The sequence below is a fragment of the Nilaparvata lugens genome, chromosome 10 (assembly GCF_014356525.2).
Source record: "Nilaparvata lugens isolate BPH chromosome 10, ASM1435652v1, whole genome shotgun sequence".
Taxonomy (NCBI): Eukaryota; Metazoa; Arthropoda; class Insecta; order Hemiptera; family Delphacidae; genus Nilaparvata; species Nilaparvata lugens.
This window is the reverse complement of record NC_052513.1, coordinates 20135254-20150424: the sequence shown is the minus strand read 5'-3', so window position 1 is coordinate 20150424 and position 15171 is coordinate 20135254. Positions and strand designations below refer to the sequence as shown.

At 35.0% G+C, this 15171-nt stretch overlaps 2 protein-coding genes across 4 annotated transcripts in view; one reads left to right on the top strand and one right to left on the bottom strand.

Moving 5' to 3' along the window:
• LOC111048437 (clustered mitochondria protein homolog) overlaps window positions 1–1091 on the bottom strand; it is a 77674-nt gene extending 76583 nt beyond the window's left edge. Inside the window, exon 1 of one of the 2 annotated variants that reach the window (XM_039436518.1) lies at window positions 741–1091. In XM_039436518.1, coding sequence (XP_039292452.1) covers window positions 741–810 — 70 coding nt within the window. In that variant the 5' untranslated portion in view covers window positions 811–1091. The remainder of the gene's footprint in view (window positions 1–740) is intronic. The other variant, XM_039436519.1, reaches the window with a different exon arrangement.
• An 82-nt stretch (window positions 1092–1173) lies between these two features.
• LOC111046474 (ubiquitin conjugation factor E4 A) overlaps window positions 1174–15171 on the top strand; it is a 47208-nt gene continuing 33210 nt past the window's right edge. The window contains exons 1-5 of one of the 2 annotated variants that reach the window (XM_039436516.1): window positions 1174–2358; window positions 4871–5101; window positions 7074–7235; window positions 10208–10346; window positions 13248–13408. In XM_039436516.1, the coding sequence (XP_039292450.1) occupies window positions 1681–2358; window positions 4871–5101; window positions 7074–7235; window positions 10208–10346; window positions 13248–13408 (1371 nt within the window). In that variant the 5' untranslated portion in view covers window positions 1174–1680. The remainder of the gene's footprint in view (window positions 2359–4870; window positions 5102–7073; window positions 7236–10207; window positions 10347–13247; window positions 13409–15171) is intronic. The other variant, XM_039436517.1, reaches the window with a different exon arrangement.

Below are 15171 nucleotides of genomic sequence, written 5' to 3'. Positions count from 1 at the left end.
TTATAAATTAACATTAATAGTGGCCTTATAAAAACCTCAATTTTAATAAAACATTGGAAATACAATTGGTAAGGTGGATAGGGGCACTTGAAATTCCTCTTTAGTTATTGTAGAAATAACCTTTCTTTGATTACATGGAATAGGCCTAATCATTTCAGATCTAATCATAGGAAAATAACTTGAAAAAATACAATTATGTGGTCTGATGTAAGAGATTACAAACGAAAAATGGAAAGTTAAATTGAGTCATATAATTTTTGTCAAGAATTAGGATTAGTGAGCATGTTGAAACTGGATGACATTGGGATAACACAACATTGAACAAAAATTGTTTTCCAAAAACAATTGGTGAATGAAACCGACAATAAAGGCTGAGGAATGGACCGTATCAAATGGAATATCAGTTTCAAATTGATGATGGGAATGTAAACCTCAAATTTGAAGAATCCAAAGCTAAAATCAGATTGATCACATTGCATAAGATGGGTCACATAGAGCCTCACAAAAGTGAAGGCCTAGGAATAACCAACATTGGCATCTATTATCAAATTATCATACGCTGACATTTGTAATATTTAGTTAAATTATTAAAATTGAGGTAAAGAACTGGAGATAGGGTTGAAATATTCTAGTATCTTATCATGTCTAAGCCGGTTGCATCACCAAGGTTAATGAATGCGTACTAGTACTGCCGCAAGAATCTAAGGATTTCAACTGATTCTGAACAAATTATAACTCACTCAAGTTTCTTCCTTCTTGTAATGCGTCTCTTTTTCGATTATCATTTTCCACTTGAGATCCTAAAGCCATCACAAATTCCAACAATAAAATATCTCACTGCCTATAATAATAATTGAACTCTCAGGATAGAAAACTTGAGCAGACTGCACATGTGCTAATTGAAATGCCTCTGATTGGTTGAAAACTAAGCTGTAGTGGGACTATAGAGTTGTATTATAATTACACTAAAAATGAAAAAAATTTTCCAATAAATAATTTTTTACATTGGTGAATGATCTAATTAATTCGAAAAGTCTAAAAAATATGAGGGTTCAGTTACATCACATTTTTCCCCATCGGAACCATAGTCCAATTCACAGTGAAGCAGACCTGACTATTGGTTAAGTCAGCTGATCCTGCTCCGGTTCACACTGATGAAGATCTCACCAAGTGAAATCAATATTATTCTCGATCACTGATATTATCCAAATTAGGCTATAATAGTATTTATGATTTGAGAATATTTCATCATTGAAAAACGTGTTTTGACTGTCATTTATTAGAAAGTTTTCTAGGTTGGATTTATTCATCTATTAAGTAGATTATATTTGTAAATTTGTTATTTTATATGAGCGAACTATTCATTATTTATTTATTTTGTTTTGACAAGGTTCATGTTTCAAAATAAAATTAGAGAAAAAATAGTTTTATAAATTCAACAGCTGTTAGATTAATATCAAATCAAATCAGCTGTGAGCCTGTCAATACTTGAAGTTTTTCGTGTTTGTAGGTTATCAATGATGAGTTGTTACTAATTTTTGTTGTTCATTATAAATAACCTGTAGTCACTTGTTAAAATAGTTTACAAATTATTCCTTTATCGTGAGATCCCTCAACTTTCAAAGTAGCATTTAGTTTCATGTTGACCCAAGTACTGTAAGTATTCACTTTTGTTCTACAATGTCAGACCCAGATAGAATCAAGAAGAACGTATTCTATACGCTTTTTTCAGACGTTGAAGATGTTGAAAAACATGTAGAACTAATTAAACGCACCGCGCAGGAAGTATCCGATGAGTTTAATGCAACGGTTAGGGACCTTGCTCAAAATAGAAGTTCGAGCAGTGAGAATGATGTCTACGAGGACGCACTAAACACTAGTGATCCTGTTTTGAAACATAAGAAACTAGTGAACGAATTGGTAGAGGAACTGTTTGCCATTACGCTCAACGAAAATGCACATTCCCCAACTAGCACAAGAGTTACAGTTTTCGGTGTGACTCATTTAGTTTATCTTAAAGAACTAGCATCATCTCTGCATCCAGTAACTCTTATCGACTTGGACATTTTGAGGCAAGCCCTGTTTGAGAGACTGACTCTGGAAAATCCTTCTGAAAATATTGTTCCATCCAGTTCGGAAAGTGATACTCCTGTACCGAGTTCAGTGATTGAGAAAGAATGCATAACCTATTTGTACGACTGTTTCACAAAGATACGTTCGAGACGCCACAGTTTGGACAAAGATATGAGAGTGGTTGCCATGAAAATGATTGACATAATCCATGAAAATGTAGCAACCGCCTTGATGGAGCCGGCGCTGTATGAAGAAAATTCAGTCACACAAAATCTAGCTAGACAGGTTGGTCTTAATTGGATTTTATTTTTTATTCAATTTCTAACTGAACTTTATGATCCACTTAGATTACCTACTTACAATAGTTGTTCTACAGCTTGTGAAGTATGGACGCGTTTTAGGATACTTTTTTTTTATTACGTCTTGGGGATCCCAGGATGGAGTATAAGACAAGTCAATATACCATATAATATGCATAAGTAATATATATACACATATGGTTTGAATATAACTCGCAGTATGTACCTAAGTAAAAAGGCCCCCATCTTCAGCAACCAAGGATACCTTAACCTTCCGGCAGTCGCGCTGTTGTATAAAGTACAACAGTGTCAGTTTTTTGCTGCACAAAACTATTGAATGGGGTGGTGTCAGTGAATGAGTCACCTATGCATTCCAAAACTTTTCCCCCATCACTCCACTGAGTTGCAGTATCAACCGAGCAATTGTTCAGTCTTTAGGTGCCATTTAGTTGCAATAGTGCATAAGATAGGAAAAGACTGTATACGGGGACTGCAAAACGAACCAATAACACAGAATTGATTGCTTTTTTTGATGTACCTTATTGAGTTATGAAATGATTATCATCCTAATGTTCATTGGCGTGAAATAATCCAAGAAGATGGAAAAGTAATTATACAATTAATTTATATGTTTTGACAGTAAACAGAGTACATAACACTTGGCATATTGGATGTTGTACAAAATACAACATGCGACTGCTCGTGTGATTGAGTAGGGCGCGACTACCGGAAGTGTTGAGTGAAGAAATGAGTTGATACTCATTAAGGTACTCCTTGTCTAATATAGCCTATTAATGTACTGGGCACTTGGTTCTATCTTCAGTATGTAATGACTACATTAAGGTACTCCTTGCATAGAGTACCTAATTCAGTATTCCTTGCCTGCTGAAAATGAAACCCAGTGCCTGGAACAAGTGCCTTGAAAAGTAAAGTGTAGAAGAGAATCATTAGTTTAACTGTTTATCAATACTCTTATTTCAAGGATAAACACCTTAGGATGTGATCACATTGAAAGCGTGTGCAAGTGCACACTTGGTTATGCATGATCAAGCGTGCAGATTAGAAACAAACTATGGATATATAGTGAGGTTCACATTATAATGGCAGTGGAAAAAGATAGGAAAACAACGTTGCTGATCCTCTATCTTGTCAATGCCTTCTATAGACGGTAGCTGATACAGGTTTATTGATGTAATGCTAACTGTTCGTACTCGTTTAAAATAATCAATTATATTTTATTAAGCAAAAAATTATTTTTTCATAATGAATTTTCATAATCAAGAAGAAATATCTTGTTAATTAATTATGAACTCTACATTGTTTAAAGACGATCTGGCAACAGAGCAAACGAAAAAGATTTAGCGCTATCCACTTTGTAGAATTATAGACATGGATAGCAATACCATTGCTAATCAAACACTGTCATTATAACGTGAACCTCACTATAGCAATATGAACATTCACACTGAACGCATATGTACGTACTGGATGCGTTTAGTGAGAGCAGCTACATGCAGGTCACTATCGGTTTGGGTTAACAGTGATAATTGGAACATAAACGTCCTACACCATGGGATATTTTCTTATGATATAGCCTAGGCACCATGAATGCAGCTTCAACTCTTCAAATATGTTATTCAGTTTTCTCCATCCATGACCTTCACTTGCTGGATAGATTGCGTCATTAGGTCAAACTTTAAAACACGAGGTCGAGATGGGTGGCAGTTGAAGTGGACTTTTTGTGTAGTTTAGAAGTTGATATTGTGGTAATTATTCATATTGAATGAAAAAGACTAAGAAATTGTCAAAAAAACACAGATTTACCACAGATCTCTGGAGAGATTGACAATGATGTAATAACCGAAACCGGTCTTTCTAAGTATCATATCTGTGTTTTTTGATAATTTCTTAGTATTTTTCATTCAAGTTTAAGTGAACTTAAAAAACTCTGTATTGCCTCCTCATTCAGGGAGTAAAGCGGCTGGTTCACAAGCTTTTTCCGAAGCACCCTCTCAAATATCTTCACTTCCTGCACACGGAGACTCACTGGCATCCCGTTGAATATTTTTAGTGCACTGACAGGAAAACTACTGTGTGACCGAAGGTGGTCGATACATGATTTCGATACGGAATTTCAAGTAAAAATGAATGGCGAAAACCGCACATCGATATCTCAAACCATTCCGAAGATATTCACATTATTAATCTTAACTTATTTTTTCCATGCTTGACGCAAATAATTTACAGATGGAAACTACTGAGATATTGCAATTATTCAAATGCTAATGAATTATTATTATTAAACGAAAATCCAAATTAATTGCTGTAATTCACCCCGAATACTTCTGCTACTGAAAATATTGACAACAGCTAGATGGAAATTCGAGGAGCGCTACTTTTCAAAAATTATTTGTCAGCCCGGGAATTACAGCATTCAATTTGGATTTTCTTTTTATAATAATAAGCAAAGAAATAAATTTAATTGTTGTCGCTTTCAGTTCGTGGAGCTGTTCTCGGGCGACCAGTGTGCGCTGACAGAAGTGGCGTCGTTTGTGAAGGGCGTCGTGGCGGCCATCGAAATGGACGAGGGTGAAGGGACGCTGAGTTACGCTTTCTCCTCCATCCTGAGATATGTGCGCGACCTCTTCGCCCAGGCCTCCATACTCAACTACCCAACCTACCTCTTCCAACTGCTCAAGATATTCGCCAACCACCCCAGCTTGGCTAAGGTATGTTTGAAATCAATAATCTTTCAAATAAAGTAACCTAATAGAACACTACCATAGCCACCTCTAATACAAGGTCCCGGCCTACGATATTGCAACGTCGCAGCGTAGGCCTAGAATCTAATACATGATAGGTGAAAAAGATCAGCTGGTATTTTTTCAAATCTTTTTCACCAATCATGTATTAGATTCCAGGCCTACGCTGCGATTGTAGGCCGGGGCCTTGTATAGAGGTGGCTATGACACTACAGATGGAAATAAATTGGAAGTTGCATTTGTTCAAGTGCAAATTAATGAATAATTATTATTTAACAAAATCCCAATTGAATGCTGTAAATAAATAAATGTTTATCCCCCCCCCAAAAAAAAAAACTGAAAACTACCACATCAATTACAGAAAATATTAGATAAATTACAATTACATACAATAGTTAGCTACAATAAAAATGTCTTATAATGTGTCCTCTACATGTTTAGTGTTTTCTGTGTAGAAATTGACCTACTCCACTATGGAGTACCATGTTCAAATCACCCCGAAGACTTCTGCTACTGCAATTTATTGACAACAGGGTAAACAGCTAGAAGGAAATTCGGTGAGCGCTACTAAACAAAAATTATTTGTGAGCACGGGAATCGAACCCAGTACCTCCTATTTGCCGGTCAGGAATACTTACCCTTACACCAAACTGACAATCTGTGGATAGCAGCGCTCATTTTATACAAAGCCATAGCGGCCAGCCAGTCTGCAGATGGAAATAAATTGGAAGTTGCATTTGTTCAAATGCTTATTAATGAATAATTATTCATTAATCATTCCTGACAGGCAATTAGGTACTGGGTTCGATTACCGGGCTGACAAATAATTTTTGTGTAGTAGCACTCATCGAATTCCCTTCTAGCTGTTTACCCTGTTTTCAATATTTGTAGTAGCAGAAGTCTTCGGGGTTATTTGAACACGGTACGTCATAGTGGAGTAGGTCAATTTCCACACAGAAAACACTTAACATGTAGAGGACACATTATAAGAAATTTTTGTATAGTAGCGCTCATCGAATTTCCTGAATTTTCGAATTGGCTTGAAAGTTGAAACTAATAGTGTTAATGTAAAAAAGGATACTATGTAGTTATTTCTATATTAATAAGTTTTTAATTGAAATAGCTCTTAAAAATCAAATAAAAAGTAATTTATTAGTTCTTATGAGATTGTTCACACGTACGCTGGAAAACGAACAGAGTTGTTTCTCAAGGAAGTGTTTACACATGAGCAGAAAAATGAAATTCATTGTTTCTTATGAAAGTATCAATACATGGGCTAAAAATGAATACCATTCTTTCTTATGGAAGTATTCACACATGAGCAGTATCATCGTTTCTTATGAAAGTGTTAATACATGAGCTATAAAATGAATTTCATCGTTTCTTATGAAAGTGTTAATACATGAGCTATAAAATGAATTCCTTTGTTCCTTATGAAAGTATTCACACTTGAGCAGAAAAATAAATATCATTGTTTCTTATATGAGTGCTCACACATACGCTGAAAAATGAATACCATTCTTTCTTATAGGAGTGTCCACACATCAGTAGAAAATGAATTCCATTACCTCTTAAGAAAGTGTTCACACATCAGTAGAAAATGAATCCCATTACCTCTTATTCACACATGAACAAAAAAATAAATACCATTCTTTCCAATGGGAGTGTCCACACATCAGTAGAAAATGAATTCCATTACCTCTTATGGAAGTGTTAGCACATGAGAATAAAATTAGCATTTCTTGAAGGAGTGTTCATACGTAGCCAGAGAAATAAATGTCATTCTTTCTGGTTGGAGTGGACAGAAAAATATTGATTGTTTATTGATTAAATTATTGATTGTTTATTTATGAAAATATTGATTGTTTATTTCTGAAAATATTGATTGTTTATTGATTAAAATATTGATTGTTTATTTTGAAAATATTGATTGTTTCAGGTGCTACTGATGCACTGCCTTGAAGAAGAGGGGCCGCCATATATGACCGATTACAGTGTTGCCAGCTCGTGCCTGGGAGCTGCATTGAATCTGTCCTGTTTGCCCAAGACTGATCACGGCCTCTATGAGTACTTCGACTATAATGACAACCAAGTATTTTCGGTGAGAAAACAATATCAACCATTCAAATATTCAATTATATCAAGAGAAAATCTAAATTATTCTTGCGTGACTTGACCCTATATTGAGTCCCACGTTATAATGGCAGTATGTGATCAACATTGTAGTTGCTATCCTTGTCTATCTGTCGACAAAGCACCCCGAAGACTTCTGCTACTGCAATTTATTGACAACAGGGTAAACAGCTAGAAGGAAATTCGGTGAGCGCTACTAAACAAAAATTATTTGTGAGCACGGGAATCGAACCCAGTACCTCCTATTTGCCGGTCAGGAATACTTACCCTTACACCAAACTGACAATCTGTGGATAGCAGCGCTCATTTTATACAAGCCATAGCGGCCAGCCAGTCTGCAGATGGAAATAAATTGGAAGTTGCATTTGTTCAAATGCTTATTAATGAATAATTATTCATTAATCATTCCTGACAGGCAATTAGGTACTGGGTTCGATTCCCGGGCTGACAAATAATTTTTGTGTAGTAGCACTCATCGAATTCCCTTCTAGCTGTTTACCCTGTTTTCAATATTTGTAGTAGCAGAAGTCTTCGGGGTGATTTGAACACGGTACGTCATAGTGGAGTAGGTCAATTTCCACACAGAAAACACTTAACATGTAGAGGACACATTATAAGAAATTTTTGTATAGTAGCGCTCATCGAATTTCCTGAATTTTCGAATTGGCTTGAAAGTTGAAACTAATAGTGTTAATGTAAAAAAGGATACTATGTAGTTATTTCTATATTAATAAGTTTTTAATTGAAATAGCTCTTAAAAATCAAATAAAAAGTAATTTATTAGTTCTTATGAGATTGTTCACACGTACGCTGGAAAACGAACAGAGTTGTTTCTCAAGGAAGTGTTTACACATGAGCAGAAAAATGAAATTCATTGTTTCTTATGAAAGTATTAATACATGGGCTAAAAATGAATACCATTCTTTCTTATGGAAGTATTCACACATGAGCAGTATCATCGTTTCTTATGAAAGTGTTAATACATGAGCTATAAAATGAATTTCATCGTTTCTTATGAAAGTGTTAATACATGAGCTATAAAATGAATTCTTTTGTTCCTTATGAAAGTATTCACACGAGCAGAAAAATAAATATCATTGTTTCTTATATGAGTGCTCACACATACGCTGAAAAATGAATACCATTCTTTCTTATAGGAGTGTCCACACATCAGTAGAAAATGAATTCCATTACCTCTTAAGAAAGTGTTCACACATCAGTAGAAAATGAATCCCATTACCTCTTATTCACACATGAACAAAAAAATAAATACCATTCTTTCCAATGGGAGTGTCCACACATCAGTAGAAAATGAATTCCATTACCTCTTATGGAAGTGTTAGCACATGAGAATAAAATTAGCATTTCTTGAAGGAGTGTTCATACGTAGCCAGAGAAATAAATGTCATTCTTTCTGGTTGGAGTGGACAGAAAAATATTGATTGTTTATTGATTAAATTATTGATTGTTTATTTATGAAAATATTGATTGTTTATTTCTGAAAATATTGATTGTTTATTTTGAAAATATTGATTGTTTCAGGTGCTACTGATGCACTGCCTTGAAGAAGAGGGGCCGCCATATATGACCGATTACAGTGTTGCCAGCTCGTGCCTGGGAGCTGCATTGAATCTGTCCTGTTTGCCCAAGACTGATCACGGCCTCTATGAGTACTTCGACTATAATGACAACCAAGTATTTTCGGTGAGAAAACAATATCAACCATTCAAATATTCAATTATATCAAGAGAAAATCTAAATTATTCTTGCGTGACTTGACCCTATATTGAGTCCCACGTTATAATGGCAGTATGTGATCAACATTGTAGTTGCTATCCTTGTCTATCTGTCGACAAAGCAGATAGCGCTATCCTCTTCTAGCTCCGAAACATCGTCAGATTATTTCAAATTTCGGGGGCGAAAACGTTGTTACACTGTATCACTATGTTTCAGGGAGTAAAGTAAGTACTTTGGACAGTACGTGGAGAAATAGTTATTTCATTCCTTATCTCGTGCACCTCGAAGCCCAAATTTCAATTTTCATTCTAAATTTTTCAAAAGTAATGTTCAAATTTCATTCATGGGACATGAATACATACCATTATGTTGATATAGTCTACAGAGTGTTTCAGAAGTAGTGTCGAACATTTTAGGGTATTGTTCCTGGATGATAGGAGACTACAAATGTCGTATTTGAAGTGTCCAAAACTCAGCGATTATCCTTATAGCTGCCATTTTGTTTTTTTTTTTCACTTAGGAATTTTTATCTCAAGAACGAAATGTTGTATTGATCTGAAATTTGGCATGAATATTTATGCTATAAAAACTCAACTTTAAAAAATAAAATGAGAAATTTTCGATGTAAATTTTCAAGATGGTGACAATTTAAAATTTTTGATGGCAAATTTCACGAAAACCGTTCACTTTACAGACAATTTACACGAGACAAAAAAGTTTGTAAATTTTATCAAGATTTCTAGTATACCTTATTTATTAAGATTGATCGCAGAATAACAGAGAAATTAATTCTTTTCGTACTTTATGCATGACCATGAACAAAATTCAAATTAGAGTGAGGTCCACGTTATAATGGCAGTGGAAGAAGATAGGAGAATAACGTTGCCGATCCTCTGGCTTGTCAATGCCTTCTATAGACGGTAGCTGATACCGGTTTATTGATGTAATATTAACTGTTCATTCTCGTTTAAAAAGATCAATAATATTTTATTAATCAAGAATTTATATTTTTTAATGAATTTTCATAATTAAGGTGAAATATTTTGTTAATTATTAATTCTACATTGTTAAAAGACGATCTGGCAACAGAACAAAGCGAGAAAGAGATAGCACTATCCGAGATTGAGTTTTGTTCATTAATTATATTTTCACATTGTCAAAAATCGACATGTTATTTCGTCAAATTTGTGGTATTTGATGCAGACCATGGAGGCAAACATCTGGTCGGGAATGGCAGGGCTGGCTGAAGAGTTGCATGCCGTGGTGAAGGCACTTATCAAGACCAATCGTGACCTCACACTGCATTGGCTCGGCTTGGTGCTCGATTTCAACGTGCACAGAGGTAAGTCGTGGTTCGGAACCCAGCTAAAACTGTAGCTCTAATCATCTCTTATCTATCAATCAATCAATCAATCAATCTATAAATTAAGTAGGTTGATATGATTTATTATGGTATTCTACTCTTAAGGTCAACTCACTCTTACGCGACTTGAGTCGAGAAGAGACTGCGACTCTAGATTCTTCACGATGCAGCATCTGTTTTCAAATGGACAAGTCGATTCTGGTCTCCGCGAACTCACGACTGTGAGACTGAATCGAGCGTCGACTCTACATACTGGTCGAGCCTCGACTTGAGTTGCGTAGTACCAAGTATTTTTAATGACATAAGACAATACTAAGACTCAACTCACACTTACGCGAATCAGGTCGACTGTAGTCGAGAGCATGTGTTTCCAAATGGTGACACTCAGACCAGTCGATTCTAGTCTCCGCGACGTCACCATTTTAAAACACATGCTCTCGACTACAGTCGACCTGATTCGCGTAAGTGTGAGTTGAGTCTTAGTATTGTCTTATGTCATTAAAAATACTTGGTACTACGCAACTCAAGTAGAGTCGAGTCTCTTCTCGACCTGAGTCGCGTAAGTGTGACTTGAGCCTAAGATTTAGATAAGACGATACATTAATAATAATAATTATTAAAAAAAATTACATGCGCAGTAGTATCGAATTTTATCTCATATCTTTAATAATGTGAAGTTAGAAATGGAGTAGCATGGAACTGAAGTGGTGACAATGAGCAAAACTGTCGTAAGGTTGAGAGACTGGAGTATCTTCGACTGGAGACTTACGATTTGAGTCGAGGCTGGCTCAACTTACACTTACGCGACTCAGGTCGAGAAGAGACTCGACTCTAGTCGAGAGCATGTGTTTTCAAATGCTGACGTCACGGAGACTAGAATCGACTGGTCTGAGTGTCACCATTTGGAAACACATGCTCTCGACTAGAGTCGAGTCTCTTCTCGACCTGAGTCGCGTAAGTGTGAGTTGAGTCTTACGCTATCTTTTCTCTATGGTTGAAAGTGACAGCAGTGTTACTGCATTTCATGCCAATGTTATGTTAATTATAATGATTTCAGCATTGATGCCCGGTTGCAGAGTCGTTACATAAAATCAAACATAGCTATGTGAGACGTAGTTTAGAATCACTGACATAAATGGTTGGTCGTTGCACAGTCGCTTGCAGAAGCCCATTTAGCTATATCTCGAATTAACACATTGCAGCTCTATTCAAATTATAAGAACGATATGAAAACTTGTAGTACTCATTTTTATTTAAAAAAGCTCTATTCACTTTTTTGCGTACATGCTTCTATCCAACCAATGTCTTGGCATCGGGCAAAGTTTCAATCGACATCACTGTCAACAGACCTAAAAGACCTCACATAAAATTGAATATCGGGGCACCGAGCTTCGCTCGTTATTTTTATTTATTTATAAACAGAAAACAATTCTCTAAAATGATCGTGTTTATATTTCACAGCTATATGTCATCTTATGAATTCCGGGGATGCGATATTTTGATTTTTCACATACTTACTCGCTCACTACTTTTTTACTATCCACAGCAGTTTCAGCCAAGGATGAATTATCCTTTTATTGTCGTTCAGCGAGTTTTCCCAATGATGAGACCTAGTGCAATCGAATTTTTATATCATAAACCTACTATGCTCTAAATTTCGTGAAAATCGTTAGAGCCGTTTTCGAGATCCGTTAAACATAAATAACCAGATATATAAATACAGAAATTGCTCGCTTGATATAATAGGATTAACACTAAGGTGACTCTTGGCTTTTGGCTAGTTTTCTCACCATATTTTGCGATTTGGAGGTTATAAACAACTTGAAAAAACATAGGGAGAGATAAAATAATTTACTTATATACAGATGGTTTTTCGTAAACATCTTTCAAAAAAAGCTATCACAACCTCTAAAATGCATTTGGCGGGAGTAGATATTGGATTTAACAGCACAACTTCGGGCCCATAACTTAAATGACCTTTTTTAGCGATTGGAGATATAAATTATATGCTATACTATAGTTTGTGTGAAATAAGTTGAGACTTGGCCCTCCATCCCAAGAAATTACAGGGTTGCCAAATGGTGTAAAATTGCAACTTTCTCAAATGTCCAATTCAACGTCTGAATGATTCATTCCCGATGTCCTAGTAGTGCTAGAAAAGTTTAAGGATAGAAGGATCAAAAGGAAATTTAACTTTTATGATAAAATTGGAAACATCACGAAAATTTGTTCTTCTTTTGAATATCCCTTCTCTCAGAATCATGGGGCGTCGCAATGCGTAATAATTTCATATCGAATGAACGGGGAGAATGTGCCCTTTCTATCGGCGTCATAAATAAGCTCTTTCTGACGACTGTGAAACGAATCTTGTGTCTAATTGGGCGTTTTTAGTTTTATGGGAGCTTTGGTTTACTTTGACATCTGTGCAACGAAAAGTGGAGTTATGGTTTATAAATACTTTGGCTCAAAATGGCTTATTTATGAATAAAAATGAATAAATAAATTCAATTTTATTGTCAGCCAGCCAAAAAAGCACAAGACAAAGTCACACAAATAGAACGTGAAATAGACAGTCACACATTAAGAGACAAATTGTTACTATTACATTGCTATTTAGATTACATTTCCAAATATTACAAATAACAAAGACAATAAGTAAGTTGAATGCCTGATTTTAACTTTATGTGACGACTCTGCAACCGGGTATTAGTCAGTTTTGTTATGCAGGTTGGTTTTTGCATTTGATGTGTTAATTTTAATGATGTGATGGATGTGTTTGGTTTATTTTGCAGGTTAGCTTTTGTATTTCATGCTAATTTTAGGGATGTGAGCAATTAGTTAGTTTTGTATTACGTGTTGAGAGTTTGGTTTGATTTGCAGGTAGACTGGTAGCAGTGAGCCAGATGGCTCCATTTCGCTTGGTGTCGCACGGCTATGCGTTGAACCTGATGGCCGTTCTGCTACGCTTGGTGAAGCCATATGCGGTCAACGGTGACGGAGAAAAGTTGCTCAGAATCGATCCCACATACACGTCCTATTCGGTCAGTCAATTTATTTATTCATTTATTTATACATTAATAGATAGATACAATCATTCTCAATTATGAATGATTGGGGAAGGAACAACAGGCTTAAAGCCCAAAACTGTTCCTTTCCCAAATTAAAATAGAAATTGTCCAAAAATAGGTAATGTTTACACTACACGTTTTTTGTCCAATTTTGAGTCCAAAATATTTATAAACTAGGAATTTAGAATTTAGGAAAGTTGAAAACCAAATTAAATAATAATACTTCACTAAATCATCAATTTCATGTCTAAACATTTTATAAGAATGGAAGATGTTATTACAGTGAGGTCCACGTTATAATGGCTGTGGAGAAAGATAGGAGAAAAACGTTGACGAACCTCTGTCTTGTCAATGCCTTCTATAGACGGTAGCTGATACAGGTTCATGCCTAAATTTAATGAGAATGGAAGATTTTATTACAGTAAGGTCCACGTTATAATGGACGTGGAGAAAGATAGGAGAAAAACGTTGCCGAGCCTCTGTCTTGTCCATGCCTTCTATAGACGGTAGCTGATACAGGTTCATGACTAAATTTAATGAGAATGGAAGATTTTATTACAGTAAGGTCCACGTTATAATGGCCGTGGAGAAAGATAGGAGAAAAACGTTGCCGAGCCTCTGCCTTGTCCGCCTTCTATAGACGGTAGCTGATACAGGTTTATTAATGTAATATTTACTGTTCTTTCTCGTTTAAAATAATCAATTTTATTTTATTAAGCTAGAAATTATATTTTTCAATAATTTCATAATGAATTTACATAAGTAAGATGAAATATTTTGTGAATTAATTATTAATTCTACATTGTTAAAAGCTGATCTGGCAACAGAGCAAAGGGAGAAAGAGATAGCGCTATCCGCTTTGTTGAATGATCTAGACAAGGATAGCAATAACATTGCTAATCAAACACTGCTATTATAACGTGGACTTCACTAGAGATATTACAGTTTAACCAACTGCTGGAATTTTATAACTGTATCATTCTTAAAATTTCCTTCTGCTATTTTGTTATTTGGTTAATATTTGCAGTAGCAGAGGTCCTTAGTTCTATAGTGAGGTCCACGTTATAATGGCAGTGTTTGATTAGTAATGGTATTGGTATCCTTGTCTTTCATCCAACAAAGCGGATAGTGCTATCTCTTTCTCGCTTTGCATCTGGCAACAGATCGTCTTTTAAAAATGTCGAATCAATAATTAATTAACATAATATTTCATCCTAATCATTAGAATATTCATTATGAAATTATTGAAAATATCATTTCTATCTTAATAAAATATAATTGATTATTTTAAACGAGAATGAACAGTTAATATAGCATCAATAAACCTGTATAAGCTACCGTCAATGGAAGACATTGACAGGACAGATTTTTTTACTTTCCTTCTTTGTATTTTTTCAAATTTAGATGTTAATAGGAATCCACCAATTTTATTTATCGTAGAAATAATTTTGTATTAGTAATAACACTCGGCCCCTGCGCTCAGGTTTTTAACCTTTTCAGGGACTTTCCGTATTTAATAATAATAATAATAATAATATAATAATAATAATAATAATAATAATAATAATAATAATTCAATTTATTCATTCCTTCAAATTACATTACAATCATAATACACTCAGTGCTTTTAGTTACTCCTCTAGCTTATAGCTAATTGAGGAGTGTCAAAATCATTTACATAATAATAATAATATATTCACATTCAATCATTACTGTATTTATTCTACAATGAGGAA